Here is a 19,658-nt window from a genome sequence, read left to right as displayed (position 1 = left end):
AGTTAGAGGACCTGAAAACCAAGGATTTGTGGAATTCAAAATTTAGAAATCTTGAAGCTGACCTGGAGGAGTTGGAAAGACAAAAATCTACCTTTGCAATACAACACAAATGGTTTGAAATAGAAGATCTTAAAAAGCAAGATCAGATTGTATTTGACACATGGAATTGTTTACCAGACACTTACATTCAGTTAAAAACATATGCATTTGGACTTCTATCGATTTTCGGATTGACATATTTCTGTGAGCAAATATTTTCTAATATGAATTTTATTAAAAGTAAGTTGAGAAACCAACTAAACAACGTTGAGTCTTTCGTCATGTTTGAAAATGAAATTTACAGCGTATATGCCGCATATTTAGAAACTATCCCAAGAAGTTCAACAGCAAAAGTCACACTAAGTAGATATTTTAAATTAAAAAAATTAAAGAAATAGGTATGTTATTGGATTTTATACATATGTTTTAGTAAGGAGGAGGAAATATTTGTTTTATTATTTAATATTTAAAAATATATAATTTCGTGTGACATGCCACCCTGTGTTTTACAAGTATAATAACGTGTTACTGTAAAAAAACTGAATAAATAATTTAATTATAATATTTTTCAGTGTAGTTTCTAAATTTAAAGCAATGATGAGCAATTAAATAGTAAATCAAATACTTGGTTCGATCCGCATAAAGAATATTTTCTTTTTCTTTATAAGATAGTATTAATTTATTTTCCATTATTTAGGTATATTTAAATTTTTTTTAACCTGCACAAATAAATCCACATGTAAAAATCAACATTCATAAAATAGATTTTTAAATAAAATATACTAATTCTGCCATACAAAATGAACACCATGGACCGCACAAAAAACTGGCATGCAGCCTGCGGACCATTGGTTGCTCATTACTGTGTGCGGCTCCCTAAATTTTTTTTTAACAGATATAATTTTAAAAATGGCTTTTTACTCCAAAAAGGTTGCTGACCGCTGGTCTAACCATTCCAAGAATGTGGAGGACCCATTTGCAACCAGAGCAAGCCAAAGAAAAATCTCAATACAAGAAGACTTGAAGTTTTTTTTTGTTTTTTTACCACTAGAGGTCAGACTAAGTAAAAGATCAATTAACAGTGTAGATTCAATTTACCTTTGTAGAGTGCAAGAGCATGTAGCTTGTTTTCATACACACATGTATTTTTCTGATGATGAATTCAATACAGGGGTCGAAATGTCAGTTGTTTTATTAATAATAAGTAAAATAATCATTTTGACACATGTGTTTTGTGTTCCTAAATTCGTAAACATGAATACTTCTAATGTGGAACTTCACTAGTGTGGGGTAGTCCGTGAACTAGCATCAGAGGGAAAATTGGTGAACACGCATATTAAAACAATCTCTTCATGCTAGAAATAACACCTTCTTCCACATACCTACCCAAACATTCACTGCTGTCCACATAATTTTTTCATCATCCATGTTTTCATTGTTTAAGTGAGAAGTAGAGAATAATATGATTAGATCCCATGACATCCACTTTCTTATATGGGCAATCATGTATTCCATCATAGCTATACAATGGAAAAATCAATTTTAGAAAAAAATCAAGCTTAGAAGAATGTTCTTCTCATCCTTAGCAGAATCAAATTCTGCACCATTCAGCCTCTCTTCTATCACTGAAGCATTAAAACATGACATAGAAAGTATAATTCTGGCTGTTATGACAGTTGGTCCCAAAACCTCAAGTCAGTTTCTGCCATTACCTAACTATGGTAGAATTCAGAATGTATTACAACTAAGAAAGCTCAAAACAAAGCATGTGGTGTCTTCTGCATATATCCCCACTCCCACCCACCAAGCCCCACACTAAACTTAATTGCTTGCAAATACGTCATGCTTGGGCATAGCACATCTGCTATCAGAACCAAAAGGACTCTTGAGTCATCTTCCATCACCAGATTAACTGATACCAAAGAGGTCTGAATGAAAATTCAGAAATGTACAGATTAGCTGTCTATCCAATTTTGATCCTGGAATAGAACAAAATCAGTTGTTACTCTCAGGGAGAGGTTTATTAAAACATTGGCAATATCCTAGTATCCCAAAAGTCTTGTTCCTAAAAAAAAAAAAAAAAAAAAAAAAAAGTAAAGCCGAAAAGGATAACATTGTGTTCAACACAATGTTAGACTAGTCAAGAAAGAACCGAAAGCTGCTTAGATTCAATGTTGAACCAGCTGCTAGGACACTAGATGATGCTCATTTTGAGATAGAACTTTGTCAGAGTGAATTCCTGGTGAAAAAAGGCATATTAAGCTGGATTAACTGAATATGCATGTATAAATTGCTATGATGATTTCCATAACCATCAAAATCATAATGCAAATATGTGAATTTTTTTTTCCTTATAGGTGAAATTTCTTTTTTTTTTTTTTTTTTTTCATTTTTGTTTATTTTTTAAAATAAATTTTATTAATATTTTATAAAATATTTTTATATATATTTTTCAGGTCTGTAGCCACAGTAAAGGCACCTAAAGTAAAATATGTAATATGGAGTTCTGATATGAGTCATGTAGCTTTCCTTAGTAAACATGCTATTAATGTTTGCAATCGTCGGATGGACTTGCTTTGCACTGTTCAGGAAAATACTAGAGTTAAAAGTGGTGCATGGGATGACAGTGGGGTCTTTATTTATACGACATCCAATCATATTAAATATGCTCTAACCAATGGGTATGTCTTATATTTATTGTTTATTATTGTTAATATTTTATTATTTTTAATTATACCTACTATGTATGGCCACGTTCACTTAGTTACCTGGGTTCTGTAGAACTTGTGCTGCTTCGAGGAATGGTCTCTGTGATTTAAACTTGGATTCATGAAGTACCCTGACTTTCTTCCAATCTGGTGAAGTAATCTTTCTCCATGATATGTTATGGCAGTCTACTGTCTGTCCAAAATACAGAGTTCAACAGGGATGCTGTAGACACTTTGGTTTGTTCTTTTAATGGGTTGGCAAAGTTCTTTGTATCTATTTTGTTGGAATGATGTGAGTAGAACCTGATCTTGTACACTGCCCTATCTACTCATCAGTATTAATAAGAGGAATCCCATGAAGAGTGCCATTGTCACCCTCCACGCATGTGACTGGCCTTGTTATCTAGGTCATTTCATGTCTTCACTAAGTATATATTGTTAAAGTGTTGCTGATAACAATAATGACAGCTTGAGCTAGTAAAATACCAGTTTGTAAATAATTAATTTTAGTTGGTAAATTATTTATTTGCATTCCAGTTCCTACATAGTTCTGTACCAGAAGTTTTGTCATGAATTACTACTTTGTATACTTTGAAATAAGACAGTGCCTCTACAGATGTATCCTACTATATGCTTTGAACAATAGAGTTACATTTAAATTACAGTGGATTCCAGTTAATTGAGCTACATCAAGAATAGCATAATTTGGCCTATTTAAATAGCTGTCCCAATTACACAAAGTGCATGTAAAGAGTTTAAAAGCTGTATGTACATAGCCGAAATACAGGTGTAGACAAGTTTTTCATTTATTGGGTAGCAAAATTACTGACTTATAGATAAACAATTGGCTTTAATTAAAGTAAAATATTTGCCATGAAAATAATTTGCATACCTATTAAACATGCATGCATTTAGCAGTTAAATAATATTTTACGAATTGATCGAGCGTAATCTGTTGGGGGGGGGATATATTATTGACTACAATTGAACAAAATCAGCGCAGGTATCTAATGCAGACATAACACTGCTTTCATTACCTTCATGCATGAAATAGCTGTAATCCAAGAATAAATTTTCTAGCATCCTGGAAAGGAACTGTCCATTGCTTCAGGAGAAACTATATATCACTTTTATCTATGTCAAAACTTAGCTTCATATAAAAGAAATTCATCCTTTCATATTGGAATAACCCTTTGTTTCCCTAATAATGCTCTTTTCCAATTTTTTGGCTTAAGGATTTCTTTACACTCCTTTTCTCCCGTAAACTTCCAACTTTTTTTAGAACGGTGTGTCTGTTCTAATCAATGCAACAGCTGCTCTATTATTCTCTCTCACTTACTAATTCAACTTCCTCTTTGGAAGTATGTGCAAATGCACTACTGCCTGACGTGGTAAGCAACATTGTGGTCAGATGAAAGTTGCTTGTTGTAAACAAGATTGCAGTTCTTTAATGGTGTGAAGACGTTGTTGGAAAGTTCAATATTTTCTTCTTTCAAGTTTGTTACAGAAATAAATAAAGCTAAGTTAGAGGTAAGTCCTTTTTACAAATAAATATTGTAATCAAACAGTTTCTGACTGGCTGTAAGTATAAACAATTTCTTATATAAACATTACTTATTTCAATAAATAATGCTTTTTTATACATTTAGGAAATGTTTACATACATGATAAATAATGAAACCAAAACTTGTCCTTTCCTTTTTATTATTTAACCATAATTGGCTGTTGCTAAAAAAATATAATGTAAGATAATCTGATATCCCAAAATAACAGATATCCTACAAGTGCACTTGATGTTTGTAAAGAGATGGAAAGGTATAAAATAGACATCCTGGGAACTGCAGAGACCAATTGGAATGGAGAATGTCATTTCGAAAACCAGGACAGTAAACTAGTTATTTATTCAGGAGGAGGTGACTCAAAACATCATTTGAGTAGCTGTGGTACTGAGGAAAGTTTAGGCAAGAGTTCTTCTTAGGTATAGTCCCTTTAATGACAGGATACTTTGTATTAGACTTGAGACTCATCCTACCGATGTGTCAGTCATCGTGGTTTATGCACTCCACACAGAGGCCTGATGAAGAAAGTAAGAAGTTCTACAGAAACCTACAGACTGTGTTGGACTGTCTGCCAAGAAGGAATGTACATCATAAGGGACTTTAATGCAAAAGTGGGAAAGAGTATGAGAGTGAGACCTGAGTGTTGGATGTTTGGTCTGGGTGAATATAACACCTGTGGTGAAAGACTTGGAATTTGCCTATGCTAATAGATTAGTTACTGCTAATACATGCTTCCAGAAACACTCTGATGGACCTATATTTGGATATCTAACATTGATAGGTCAAGGCACCAGATTGATTTCATCCTGGCTCCAACAGTGGAAGACAAGCATCTTCGATGTGCATACTTGTCCAGGAGCAGACTGTGGTACTGACCATCAGCTAGTAAAAGCCAAAGTAAGACTGAGACTCCAAAACCTTCAAGTCAGGTCCATTCTGTAAGACTGGATGTCAGAGTATTCCCTAATGGGTTCACAGAAGGAACTTCCACATGGTTGGACCAATCTTTTTGAGATGACTGAGGAGAACTCACCTGAAATTCTGTGGGAAGGGATCAAGGCCATAATTGAGGATACAGCCAAGAAGTATCTAGGCCATTAGAAGCCCAAGAGACCCATGGATATCACATTCAACACGGAATTTGATCAAAAGGAGGTGGTTGGAGAAACAAAGAGATACAAGGATTGAAGAATATAAAAGATTACATAGAGAAGTGAGAAAAGTCATTAGACAGGATAAGGAAAATTTTATGCTCATAAGTGTGAGATAGAATTCCAGACGAAGAGGCACAATTATAAAAGAATGTTTCATTTAGTTCGTGACCTAAAGTACAAGTTTTAGCCCAAATTGAATATCATCAAAGATAGGAATGGAGTAGTACTAACAGAAGAACTAGAAATTAAAAACAGATGGAAAGAGTACTGTGAGGAACTGTACAACAGAGAGGAAAAAGAAAATTTAGAGGCGCCCTCTCACCAGGAAAATTTTTATTTGGAACCTCCTCCACTTAGGCATGAGGTTGAAGGAGCAATTAAACAGTTTAACAATAGTAAGAATCCCAGCAGAGTTAATTAAGGCCGCAGGGGATGGGAGGGATAAGAGTGTTTCAAAGATTGATTATAAGGATATGGGAACAGGATCATTGCACAGAGATTGGAAGAAGTTGGTCTTCATACCACTGCACAAGAATGGAGATATGAAGAATTACAAGAACTATAGAACTATTAGTTTAATCTATCATTCAAGCAAGATTTAATTAAAGATCATTCCAAATAGGATTGAGGCAGAGATGCCTGAGGAACAAGCAGATTTTAGGAAAGGAAAGGTTACCAGAGATCAGATCATTGAAAAGTATAAAGAATTTACACCCCCCCCCCCTATGGTAATGTGTTTCCTAGACTACTCCAAAGCTTTTGACTGCATTCAGCTTATGAATTTGCAGGGAAGTAATGAAATTAATGTGTTTTCCTCAACACGTTATCAGGTTGATAGCTAACTTATACAGTGAGCAGGAAACCACAGTAAGAACAGGTGTTGGATTAATTGACTGGCTAAATTAGGTCAACAAAAAAAAAACTTCTTTCTCCTCACTTGTTTAGTATCTATTCTGAGGACGTCATGCATGAAGTACTGGATGAGTTGAACATGGGAATTAGGATAGGTGGCAGATTGATCAGTAACCTGAGGTGTGCTGATGATACAGTACTCTTGTAATGACAAAGAAGAACTAGGATGAATCCTTAACAAAGTTTAAGATCAGTAAGAACAGAGGAATTCAACTCAATCCTAGCTAGACAAAGATTATGTTTCTCAAAGGAAATATAGACAGGGAGGCTCCTGAGAGACGTGTACCTTAACAGAGAAAAAATTGAGGAAGTCGGCAATTTTGAATACCTGGGATCCATTATTAATGTGAAGAATTGCTATTCAGAAGACATCAGAAGAAAACTAGCAATGGCTAAAACAACGGTCAGAGACTTGTCTAAAATTTGGAAGGATAGATCCATCTTCACAGGAACAAAGTTGAGGATTCTGGATGCAGCAACTTATGGATGTGAGACCTAGAACCTAAAGAAGTTTGATAGGAAAAGGATAGTGGCTTTTGTGTTACAGAATGCTGTTGAGGATATCGTATACTGAAAGGCAGTCAAATGGATGGGTGCTAGAAAAGATAGTGACAGAAGAAAGCTGAAATACTTTGGACACATCAGAAGGATGGAAGGAGGACTTCTCAAAACAGTAATAGAAGGTAAAGTCCCTAGAAAAAGAGGAAAGGATAGACCTTCAGTGAGATGGATGGATGGAGTGTCTGAAATGACTGATATGACAATTGACTGGAGATGTTAACTCTATGAAGATAATAGAGGTGATGTCTCCAGAAAAGCAAATGATAGGACCACCTGGCAAGGACTGGTGTGAAACATTACCAAGGAAAGGAGTGACCATATGGCAGTGATGTCCAGTGAGCTGATGGATGGGTGGGCTTCAGAAATACGTCTTAAATCTACCAGCCACAATAAAAGTTTACTAGCCTGAGGTATCAATGTACTTTCTATAAATATTATTATAAGTGATGTTTAAGAAATTAAATGTTAGGAAGACAAAAAAAAAGCAATGCATTCTTGAAATTTCCATACCTATTCCACAGAATTATACAAAAATATGCGTTTCTTTAATATGAGTTTAAAATGTACACAAACAAATAATCAAACCCAGTTTGATTATCAGTATTTTTATCATTTATTGTTCATAATGAAAGGTTAATTGATATAAACTACTAAGCTTACTTTTCATGATGTACCGAGTCACATGATATGGTCTTTGACTTGTCTTTGCAAAATAATTGTATTTTTTTATATAACAGTATTAAAAAAGTCTTCATTATTTAAATTGTTGAAGTAGTTAATTGTACTAAGTTAATTCATGTAATGAGCTGTAAAAATAAACTTAAGACAATGCTATATTACAATTGCACACTTACTTAAAGGTTTAAAGATGTTGGAAAAATAAGATATATAGATGTACCACAGTATATTAATTAAATTGTGTCAATTTTAATTTTTGTTTATAATTATTGTTTTCTTTTGTTAATAAAATTATAGTGAGAAAAGCACAGTTAATTGTTTTTAAATAATAGATATGTCTATTACATGTGTTCTGTGTACTATATATACAGGGGAGGTGAACTAAAGGAAGACATTGATTTGATTACAAAAATATCATTATTGGAAGTGATAAATTTAGTTTAAAGGCATTCATAATATGAAAAATTGACTTGTTTTGCTTGAAGTATGCGAGATGTATTGTTTTCAAGTATAGCACCTTGATGATAACTCTTAACTGGGACTCATTTTTCTAGATTCATTACTGAAACAAAAACCGGAAGTATGATGGTTAGTGGTGTGTGTGAAGTAAGAAGAATAGTATATTACTGCTCTGAGAGAAATTTGGGGAATTTTTGGAACTCTAGCTTATATTTATGAAGTCTTTCATATAGAAAGAAAAATATTTAAAAGTTATCAATTGTTATGATGTGACACTGTTGACAGGACACCTGGGGGAAGATGATATATCAGGCTAACTTTTTATGACTGTTCATTTTTTCATAGTCTTTCACATAGAAAGAAAATTTAAGTTCTGAACCTAAAAGGAGATAAGAGAAAGGAAGAAGTGAAGATTATTAGTTTATGTTATGGCTTTTAGCGAAAACCAGCAATTGAAATTGAAAGTATTTTGGCAATTCTTTAATAGTGAATGCTTTTAGTGTTCAAATTAAGCATATCAGATCCAGAAAGTTTATTTCCACTGCTCTAGAAATGGAGTGCTTAAGGGTCAAAGCTGTATAACTGAGAGGAGACCTCCACGTAGCCTTTAAAGGAATGCGGAGAACCGACCAGGGCTTCTGACCTAATGTCCAATCCTCACCTTCTCGTGGTGCACCCTGTTGGGTATCTACTTGGATACTGAACAAACGAGGATGGGCTGGCAATTTGGGATTTAGCCGACCAAATTGTATTCTTATTGGTTAAACCAAAATAAAAAATGATGGTACCACATGACAAAATTTCATGCCGGCTGGGGCGTCGCCCGGTTAAACAAGGTCCCCGTTGTTTTCGCCAGGGAACCAAGGCGAACAGCGAAAAGTCAGCTACTGGAACAAATCTGAAAACAAACCCCAACTCAACATCACCAGAGTTAAAGATCAGTACTATCAACGTAAGAAGCCTGAATGGCAAAGAAATGGAGCTAGCTGAGGAATTAGATAAGTACCAGATCGACATAATAGGGGTGACTGAAACAAAAATGACCAAAACTGGTGAGATCTTTCTGAGCAATAAATACAAAATGTTATATTCAGGCAATGACAATCAAGGAAAAGAAGGAGTAGCCATAGTATTCAACACAAAATACGAGGCTAATCTTCTTGAATGGCAGTCAGTCTCAAGTAGAGTAATGTGGGCAAATATGAGAATGGGGAACTGGACAGTGAGACTTATTTGTGCCTATGGTCACACAGAAGGTTCTACTAAGGTAGAAGTGGAGGAATTTTTTGATGCTTTAGAAAAAGCAACAGACACAATGAAAAAGGAAAAGTTGGTCCTTCTTGGGGATCTAAATAGCAGAGTAGGAAATGATTGTGAGACATACAAAAATATTTTGGGAAAATTTGGAGAAAAGAGCAAAGCTAATAATAATGGCAAATATCTGTTGGATTTCTGCTCAAAACATGGACTGGTTATTACTAACACCATGTTCCAACATAAAAATGTGCACAAATTCACATGGAAAGAAGAGGCTAGGAATAAGAAAAGTCTCATGGATTATGTTATTGTTGATAGTGATGTTTTCTCCCTGGTGCAGGACACCAGAGTGTACAGAGGATTTGAAATTGGAAGTGATCACTATTTAGTCTTGAGCAGGATAAAATTGAATTTCATATTGAAAAGAATAACATGTAAGAAAGTTTTAAAGCGTATAAAAGTTGAGCAGCTCTCAGATGTGAATTATAGACTAAAATACACAAAGATTATTGAAGAAAAAATGAAAGAGTTTGAGAACAGGAATCAAACCTTGGAGATTCACTGGCAAACTCTGAAGAAAACATTGATTGATTCTGCCAGAGAGGCATGTGGTGAGGTTGTGTGCAAGGATAAAAAAATCAGAACTCCCTGGTGGACACAGGAAGTTAAAGAGGCAGTGAAGGAAAAGAAGAAAGCATATCAAAAGTTCCTGGCAAATAAGTCAGCTTTTACTCTTACAGAATACAGAGACAAATGTAAGAAAGCTAAACAGTGTGTAAAACTAGCTAAACAAAAGTCATGGGAGGACTTTGGCAAGAATATAGAAAATAAATATCAAGAAGGCAGCAAATTATTCTGGAGGTTGTTGAAGAAGCTTAGGAATGGAGGAAAGAGTGCTGTAAAAGGAATTAGAGATGATAAAGGTGACATGAAAACAGGAGAAAAAGATATCCTTGAAGTATGGAGTAATTACTTTGAAAAACTGCTAAATGAAACAAGCAGTGATGACAGCACAGTGATAAAAAAACACTGACCAGGCATGCAGTCAGGAATACATATCCATATTTGAAGTAGAAAAAGCCATCAAAGGCTTGAAATGTGGAAAGGCAACAGGAGTAGATGATATTCGACCAGAAATGCTGAAGTATGGTGGTATAAAAGTCTTACAGTGGCTGCACTGCATAGTTCAGAAAGCCTGGACAGAGGGACGAATTCCCGATGATTGGAGTAGAGCTCTCATAGTACCCATATATAAAAAGGGAAATAAAATTGCATGTGAGAATTACAGAGGTATTTCCCTACTGAGTGTTCCTGGCAAGATCTATGCAAGTATACTTGAGAAGAATTGTGGAAGAAAAGCTTGGTGAAGAACAAGCTGGATTCAGGCCAAATAGAGGCTGTCAGGATCAGATCTTCACTTTACGACAAATAGTCGAGAAAGCATGGGAATATAACAAAGATCTGTATTTAAGTTTTGTCGATTTGGAAAAGGCATATGACAAGGTGCCAAGAGAGAAGCTATTTAATATGCTGCAGTTATATGGTGTCAATGGGGCATTATATCAAGCAATACTTAGTCTTTATTTGAGTTGTAAGTCAGCAGTTAGAATTGAAGGAAGTACAGGAAGATGGTTTAATGTTAAATCTGGTATGAGACAAGGATGTACATTATCCTCTCTGTTATTCATTATCTATATGGATCACATTATGAAGGAAAGTGGTATTAAACCTGATATCAAAATTGGAGATGTTAATGTCAGCTCTTTTCTTTATGCGGATGATGTTATACTTCTAAATAAATCCGCTACAAGTCTGCAAGATTCTCTGACTAAATTGAATAGCTGTTGTAATAGATATGGTATGAACAGCAATAAAAAGACAAAGACAATGAAAATAGGCAGAATCATTGAAAATGTCAACTGTGTTATGAATGGAGAAACTGTGGAACAAGTAAAACATTTCAGCTACTTAGGCACAATTTTTACTGAAGATGGTAAATTAAATATAGAAATAGATAACAGAATCAGCAAAGCTGGTATGGTGGGAAGTCAATTGAATAAATTCATATGGAATAAGAGAGAAATTAGTCGGAACACTAAATTAGCTGTATACAAGACAGTGTTCAAACCAGTTTTAACTTATGGATCTGAGAGCTGGGTCAGTAGTAAAACATTTGACCAAAGACTAGAGACTGCAGATATGAGAGTCCTGAGAAAGATTGGAGGCGTGAACAGATGGCATCAATGACAATTTCATATTAAAAATGAGGATATTAGGAAAGAACTTGGCATTGTCAGCATCCAGGAATGCATTAGCAGAGCTAATCTCAGGTGGTATGGTCACTTAAATAGAATGGGAGAGGAAAGATTAGCAAAACAAGTGTTGTTGGCAGGAAAACGACCCAGAGGAAGACCAAGAAATAGGTGGATTGATACGGTACAAAGTGCCTTAGACGATAGAAATATAAGATCTGATAATGTTGGAGTCTTGACAAGTAACAGACTGACTTGGAGGAAAATTGTAGATAGGAAGTTAGTAATGATGTAATTTTTTCATGTAGTACTGTCATATCCTGTACATCCCTTGAGGGTACATGGCAGGAATTTGATGATGATGATGATAGAAATGAAATTTCTTCAATGACTTTTTTTACAAATAACTTGACAGTGAATGAGACGTGCTTTAAAATGGGGGGATGTAAATTTCGTGAAGAAAATAATATATTTTAAATGCATTTAGAATGAGGCAGAAAATTCACTCGCCACTTGTCTCTTATAAGTGGTCTCTCGCAAGTGGCCGAAGGGATTTCTGGAGCTCTGATTACTATTATTACAGACGCCTCCAAGGACTTATCATTGGAGGGTATTCTGCACAAGCCACTATCTCCATTACTTAATGCTCCATTTCCACACAATTCCACTATCTACACAACAATCAACTTGCATATTAAGAGTGCTAAAAGGAATTGGCACCACTTCTGACTAAGCTGGCTAACTTAAGTCTCAGCTCTAGTAAGGTCCCAGGGGAGTGGAAGGAATGCAAAATAGAAGATAGATATTCTAGATGTCTGGAGAAATTACTTTTTAAGATTGTTAAATGAAACAATTAGTGAGAGAACAGTGGTAGAAAGAGAGGAATGCAATCAGGAATGCATATCAATATTTGAGTTAGAAAAAGCCATCAAAACCTGATATGTGAAAGATAGCTAAAATAGTAAGTAATATTCAACTGGAAATGCTCAGATATGGAGGTATATTGGAGAGCTATATATATATATATATATATATATATATATATATCAAGGTATATTTCATAATTCAGATGACATTGTCAAAAGATCAGTTTCCTGATGTTTGGAGTAAAGTTCTTTAGAATACATCTATAAAAAGGATAATAAAACGAGGTGAGAATTACAGAGTAATTTCCGTACTGGTCTAGGTAACATTTATGGAAATGCATTGAAGTGAAACCGCAAACAATCAGATCTATTGAGATTGGAGCAAAGTCAATAGATCTGATTGTTTGCGGCTTATCTCCTTTATGGGATATTAGGCTTCTCAACTCTGCCCATTGCTATTCATTTTTTTGCACAGTCATATTCAGCATAATATGACTTTTTTTAATTTTTTTTTATATTATTATTTGTCACCTTCAGGGAGTCCAAAGACTCATTGAGGGAGTGCATCTACTTTACAACTCTGTTTCCACCACTCACAATCCACCAATTGACCCCCAACTACACCAATGCCATCTACCACTGACCGCCACCACTATTTTTTCCACAGACAATCACAAACGCCCATGCCCATGGCAGGATTCGAACCCACGGCCTCTTGACTGGAGAGCGGACACGGTAACCACTCAGCCAGCCAGACTGGCCGAGTGGTTAGCAACTTTGATGATTTAATGTGAACTTTCTCTGAATTCACAAATATATTGCAGATCTCAATACTCATCAAATTAACTAACAGCATGAATAAATTTGGTATGAAAATAGAAAAAAAATAACAAATGGAGATTCACCAAAATGCTCAGAGTATCACATTTCTATATCTGGTATTTATTTCCTATTCTGTTGTTACATCTCTGCTAAGAACCTGCTTTTCCTTTTTTCTTTATCAGCTGCCTTCTATGAAGTTTATTTTCATGTTTGATGTTGAAGATTACAACAACTTCTTCCTTTTCCTAATCAATGTTGCCTTTTTTTTCTTTTTTTTAAATAACATGATTCCACATATTAAAGTTGAAAACCTATCGTACAATAATAATAATCCAGGAGATTATTTTGTAACCTTGTTCAGAGAGAGACTGCTTTTTCAAGGCACTTAGGGTTTCAGTAAACTGGGTGGTGGTCTGTTGCTAAGCAATGTAAATCATCTGCTACTCAGACGGTCTCAACCATGTTTGCTGCAGCGAGATTCAAATCCATAGCTTATAGTTTATAAAACAGATTATGCTACCTATTTAGCTGACTAGACTAACAGAGAATAGAATTCTTTTGAATAGGCAACACATTTTTAACCCACAACAAATCAAATATGGAAATAGATAACAATAAAAAAAAAATGATAACATGGTTGCCAGTTAGATATTTATATGGAACAAATGAGTGGGAGAAGAATCACTGAAAACACCAAACCAGTGGAAATGGTGACTATAGAAGGCAATGATCACACACTAGTTTAATTTCCCAATGTGTAATCTTTGAGAATTTGAGAATTCAGGTCATATTTTTTTTATATATTATTATAAAACAAATTTATATAATTCAGTGTAAATCATAAAAAAAATTCTTATATTGAAAAGAATTGAATTTGATAATGCTATAGGCATTTGATGTTGACAGCTCCAGTGAAATGAAACCAATCTAATTTCACATTACAGCAACTCTTCCTGGAAAATAGATTTGATCCTAATAAAACTCTTTGAATTGCAGCAGCGAACTAATTGACTAATAATTTAAATAAATTTTGTCATGATGCATTATTTTCTCATCATTCCAAAAGTACTAATTGCAGATCACCAATTCTCATCAAGCATGTGGCTTTTGTGAATTTAGGTCAATTAAGTGCCTGGATAAATGCTAGCAAAACATTGGTGTGTAAATAGTTTAATAATTATTTTTCATCCCTGGTATGATATAGTTTTTCTTCCCAAGAACTTCATATCCTAGTCAAGATTTGTTTTAATTTTATTTTTATTTTTTTTAAATTAAAAATTAATCTCCCCCCTCCAAAAAAAATATAAACATTGCTTTTTTGAGTTTTTGAATTGCTAAAACAATGTTCAAAATGCATTTTTTTTCTTAGAATAATTTCTGTAATACATTTTTGATATTAGCATTTTTTAATAGTGATCATGGCATTATTCGAACTCTGGATGTTCCAATATATATTACTCGAGTAAAAGATACCAGTGTTTATTGCTTAGACCGAGAATGCAGACCACGAGTGTTAGGCATTGATCCTACTGAATATCGCTTCAAATTAGCCTTGGTTAACAGAAAGTACGAAGAGGTAAGTGCTCTGTGGTATTAAAATATCTTGACTAGTTTAAATTTTAGGATTGTAGTGATTATACCTTAGTCATCACAGCCTGATAACTTTAGTTTCATAGAAACCTAATTAATGCTATGATAGACAATTCTCATTTATATAATCACTGTGTATTCTCTGGCTGGTTTGTCTGTCCTGCAGGATAAAATGTAAGTTTCCAGGAGTAAAAGCCCTGCCAACCTCCCTATGAGATTGGCTAATTCACCTTTAGTTGTAAAAGCCATATAGAGGTTCCTCATATCATAACGGTACTCATACTCAGGTCTTTCCAACAATGGCATTGTCAGTACTGACATCTAGACACGTGAGCCTGTGCATAATGTTTTGCCTTGCTCAAGTTTCTTGTCTCATTTCAGGAGGAGGAGGAAGAGGACTGACTGTTTTTGATTTTGTTCTTTCATTTTTTAAGCTTTATTATAAAAACTTAGAAAAAAAAAAGTATTTATTTGACCAAAAGTGTCTTTACAGAGAGAGAGAAAAAAAAAAGTTGAATTCAGAAAATGAAATATCTTGTAGGATGCAAATTTTCAGGATCATAATGCATCATGAAAATTATAGTAACAACTACATGTTTTAGTCCAACTTTAGTTTAATATAAACCAAAATAAACACGACATTTCGACCTTCACATTAAGATTATCATCTCGAGTATACATATATATACAAAGAAACCAGCACACTACAATCTACATGGTATTCTAAAGTTACTGATCAACCGTTAATATTGGTTTGACCTCTGTAGGGAAAGAAATCACCTTTACTACATGAAAGCTAGAGTCCTGTTAATATTATCTATTAGGTTAATATTATCTATTATCTGTTATATTATTATATTACCTGTTAATATTATCTATTATCACAAAAACAAATTACTTATATAAGTATACATATAAATTACAACAAACCAGTATGGATGGTGACCAATAAAAGCTGAAAAATTGCTTAGAGTACTAAAGTCAGGGTTTGCTGGAAAACAGGCCTCTCAGATCATGCTCTTAACACCCTACACCAAATTGATTGGAAAAGTACTTGTTCTTTACATCATACAAAAACCTGGTATGAACAGAAATTTAAAGAAGCCTGTGAAGGTTTGATTAACCACCCTAATCTTAATGGTGACATAAAAATCCCAAAAATTTCGATGGCACACATTCAGCCCAATTAGTTTTCTAGCAAACCCTCACTTTAGGACTCAGCAATTTTTCAGCTTTTATTGGCCACCATCCATACTGGTTTGTTGTAATTTATATGTATGCTTATATAAGTAATTTTTTTTTGCGTGTGAACATGTTGCTCTCCAGCTCTTAATTTAATTTTATAACCTAATAGATAATAATATTATCTATTAGGTCAGGCCAATAGCTTTAATGGTTGATCATAACTTCAGCATACCATGTAGATTGTAGTGCAGCTTGTTTCTTTGTATATATATGTATATATGCATACTCCAGATGATGACCTTAATGTGCAGGTCGAAATGTTGAGTGTTTATATTAAACTAAAGTTTTACTCTAATGCAGTAGTTGTTTCCATGACTATCATGATGAATTCCGATCACCATGTAAGCATGAAGGAAAGGATTCAGGATCATTAAGTTTAGATAGAATGCAAAACTAATAAGAATCATTATTGTTATTATTATTTATATGGATACTCCATGGAGTCAAAAGACTTATTGCAAGAGACTCACTCTATCCATTAACACAATACTTATCATACATCTCCTTAAACCTATTCACTGTTGGGGCACTTAACCACCTCTGGCAATCCATTCCACTCATTCACTGCTCTTCAATTAAAGTATCTACAGGAGTCTACACACCCTTACTAACCACACTCTAAGGTAACTTCCAAGTGTGACTCCTTGTTTTCCCCTCTACACTCCATCTATTGAAAAAAATTATTTTGTGTCAATCTTATATAATTCCTTTAGTAACTTATAAGTTTCTATCTTATCTCCTCTCCTCCACCTGTTAGCTAAACTCTCCAACCCACACACTCTCAATCTATTCTCATAGAGAACATTGCACAGATCTGTCACTAGTTTGGTCATTTGTCTCTGAATCCTCTCCACCACCTCCCAATTCCCAAGAAATGCAGGTGACCAAATCTATGCACAATAGTCAATGTGTGACGGAATCATAGCCTTATAAAGAGGGATAATAACCTCCCTAACTTTACTTGTCAGTATGTTCTTCAGCAACAGGGTAATCCTCTGAATTATTTTACCAACTCTTGCATTATGTCCTCTGAATTTCAAATCTCTTTTCAAATGAAAATATCTTGTGGGATGCAAATTTTCAAGATCATAAAGTTTAGATAGAATACAAAACTGATAAGAATCATTATTATTATTATTTATATGGGTATTCCATGGAGTCAAAAGACTCATCGCAAGAGACCCACTCCTCTATCCATTAACACAATACTTATCATACATCTCCTTAAACCTATTCACCATCACCCCCAGATCCTTAGCCTCATCAATTTCCTGTATACTGGTACCATCAGTGTGATATGAAGTATATAGCCTTTTCATCCTGAAGTACATTTTACAACATTGAATTGACAACCATTGCTCACATGCCAATTTATTTATGTCATCCTGTAAGATATCTATATCACCTTTATCAAGTGTTACCCTCCTTAGTTTTGCATCATCGGCAAACAACTAAATATACCCTTCAAATCTTCCGCTGTAGTGGTCTTAGTAGGAGCTGTGGGGCACTCCAGTAGTCACCCTCATTTGCCTTGAATCCACTTCACTATACACCACCCTCTGTCTATCAATTATCCCCCTATCTGTGCCACCTGCCTCATGTCCGTTCTCATTTGCTCCAACTTATGTGATAGTTTTTCATGCAGTATTCTGTCAGGTGCCTTTGCAAAAAGTCCAGAATATCATGATGTAGCCATTTCTTTTATCCAGTCCTGCTGTCACCTTATTATAAAATGTTAGTAAATTACTGAGGCATGACTTATCTTTTACAAAACCATGCTGCCCCATAAAATATCATATTCCTACTTACCCATTCCTGCATTTTACTTTTAACCAACTTTTCCAATACTTTAACCACCACTCTAGAGATATTAACTGGTCTGTAATTTGCTACTTCTCTCTTAAAGCCATTTTTATGTGATGGAACCATTTTGTCCTCTTTCCACTCTCTTGGAACATTGTCAGAGCTGAGATTTAGATTAAACAAATTCTTCAGAGGCATTGCCCATTCACTTGCACATTTTTGTAGCACACAAGCCGAATACTGTCCAGGCCCACTGCTGTATTCACATTGATATTTTTCAATATACTGAGTACCTCCAGTTCAACTACCTCAATGCTCACTTCAGTTTCTGTTACCTCAGTAACGGCAAAGTCACCACCTGGATGATATACCCTTGCAGAGTGATCACTTAGTAACTGAACTATTTCTTCTGCTTCTGTTACTTTTCTACCATCAGCACTGAGTAAAGTTATCTTTCCATGACATAAATGTCATGGACTATAAATATTACCATGACAAATGTTCATCCAAAATAGCATCAATAAATTCCCCACTCAGTACTAAGTCCGTTGGAACATGTGCAGCTAATGTTCAACATCTCTCCACAGTACACCTTAAAACCTACAGAACAAGTTTCTTCTTTCCCAACCCACTACCCATACACAGTACTAACGTGTATTACAGGTTGATTAACCAACCTCTCGTGTATGGACTCAACATAAATACATAAATAAAATAAAAACTACTTTATTAGTATTTGATTTCCTTGGATTTTTTTTTTTTTTGTAAGGAGTTTTTTACATTTTAATATATCCCAAATCAGTTATTTCATTTTACTCTTTCAAAGGAATAAATAAAAATGAAATCAAAGAATATTGTTTTCTCTGTTGAAAGAAGCATTTCTAAAACTTCAATAGAGCTATTTCTCACTAAATTAATTATTCCAGCCACTGATTTTCCCCTCTGGATTAGTATTCAGTTCTTTAGGGAATAGCTGAAATTGTTATGATTATTTTACAAATAAATTCAGTATTAAAATCTATTTTATATTTATGTCATAAAAAATTAGTTGAAAGTTTTTTTTTTTTTTTTAGATGAAAGAGAGTTTGTGAAAGTATGAAGTGATTTTCAAAAACAATACTTTAACAAAACATGATTTTCTTCCCTTTTTGCTGCATTGAAAATAATTATAAGAATTAATTTATATATTTTATTGCATTAGTTTCAAGTTACACCGAGATCAATGGGTTCATAATTTAGTTGATGTGGAATAAGTAATTCTTGAAAAGCTGGGAATGAGACTGCAGCTTGATATATTGTTGATGACTTTTTTAAATTCTACTTTTCTCACATGTATTGTAAATTTTGTGATATGTATGGAACACTAATATATATATATATATATATATATATATATATAGAAGATTTTTATTTTCTATAAAGAAAAACTCTACAAGCATAGAAAGCATATGCATTCTATGAAATGATTTCTAACTTGGATTGTGAATAAAAAAAAATAAACAAAAGTTTAGAATAAGGAATGAATTCTTAAATATTTGAACATGCATGATTTGCTTATATCCTAATTGTTTTATAAAAATAATCTTCTTGAACAAAGTTCATGAATGGAAAAAAAAAAGCATTCTCTTTTTTTAATAATATAATAAAATAATAATAGTAATAAAAAGTTTTATTATTATCAATATTAAAATTTGTGACCAACCGTCAATGAGTAAGCCAAGCTTTGGAAATCATTTACTGCACATAAATATTG

The 19,658-nt window shown here is 34.0% G+C and overlaps 1 protein-coding gene across 1 annotated transcript in view; it reads left to right on the top strand.

Moving 5' to 3' along the window:
• Window positions 1–19,658, top strand: part of alphaCOP (coatomer subunit alpha) — a 190,318-nt gene that overhangs the window by 126,192 nt on the left and 44,468 nt on the right. Inside the window, exons 7-8 of the mRNA XM_090414738.1 lie at window positions 2,496–2,720; window positions 14,681–14,843. Coding sequence (XP_090270864.1) covers window positions 2,496–2,720; window positions 14,681–14,843 — 388 coding nt within the window. The remainder of the gene's footprint in view (window positions 1–2,495; window positions 2,721–14,680; window positions 14,844–19,658) is intronic.

This window comes from Typopeltis vanoorti, chromosome 25, assembly GCF_054136105.1.
Source record: "Typopeltis vanoorti isolate ZY-2024b chromosome 25, IOZ_Tvanoo_1.0, whole genome shotgun sequence".
In the NCBI taxonomy this organism is placed as follows: Eukaryota; Metazoa; Arthropoda; class Arachnida; order Uropygi; family Thelyphonidae; genus Typopeltis; species Typopeltis vanoorti.
This window is presented reverse-complemented; position numbering and strand designations above follow the sequence as displayed.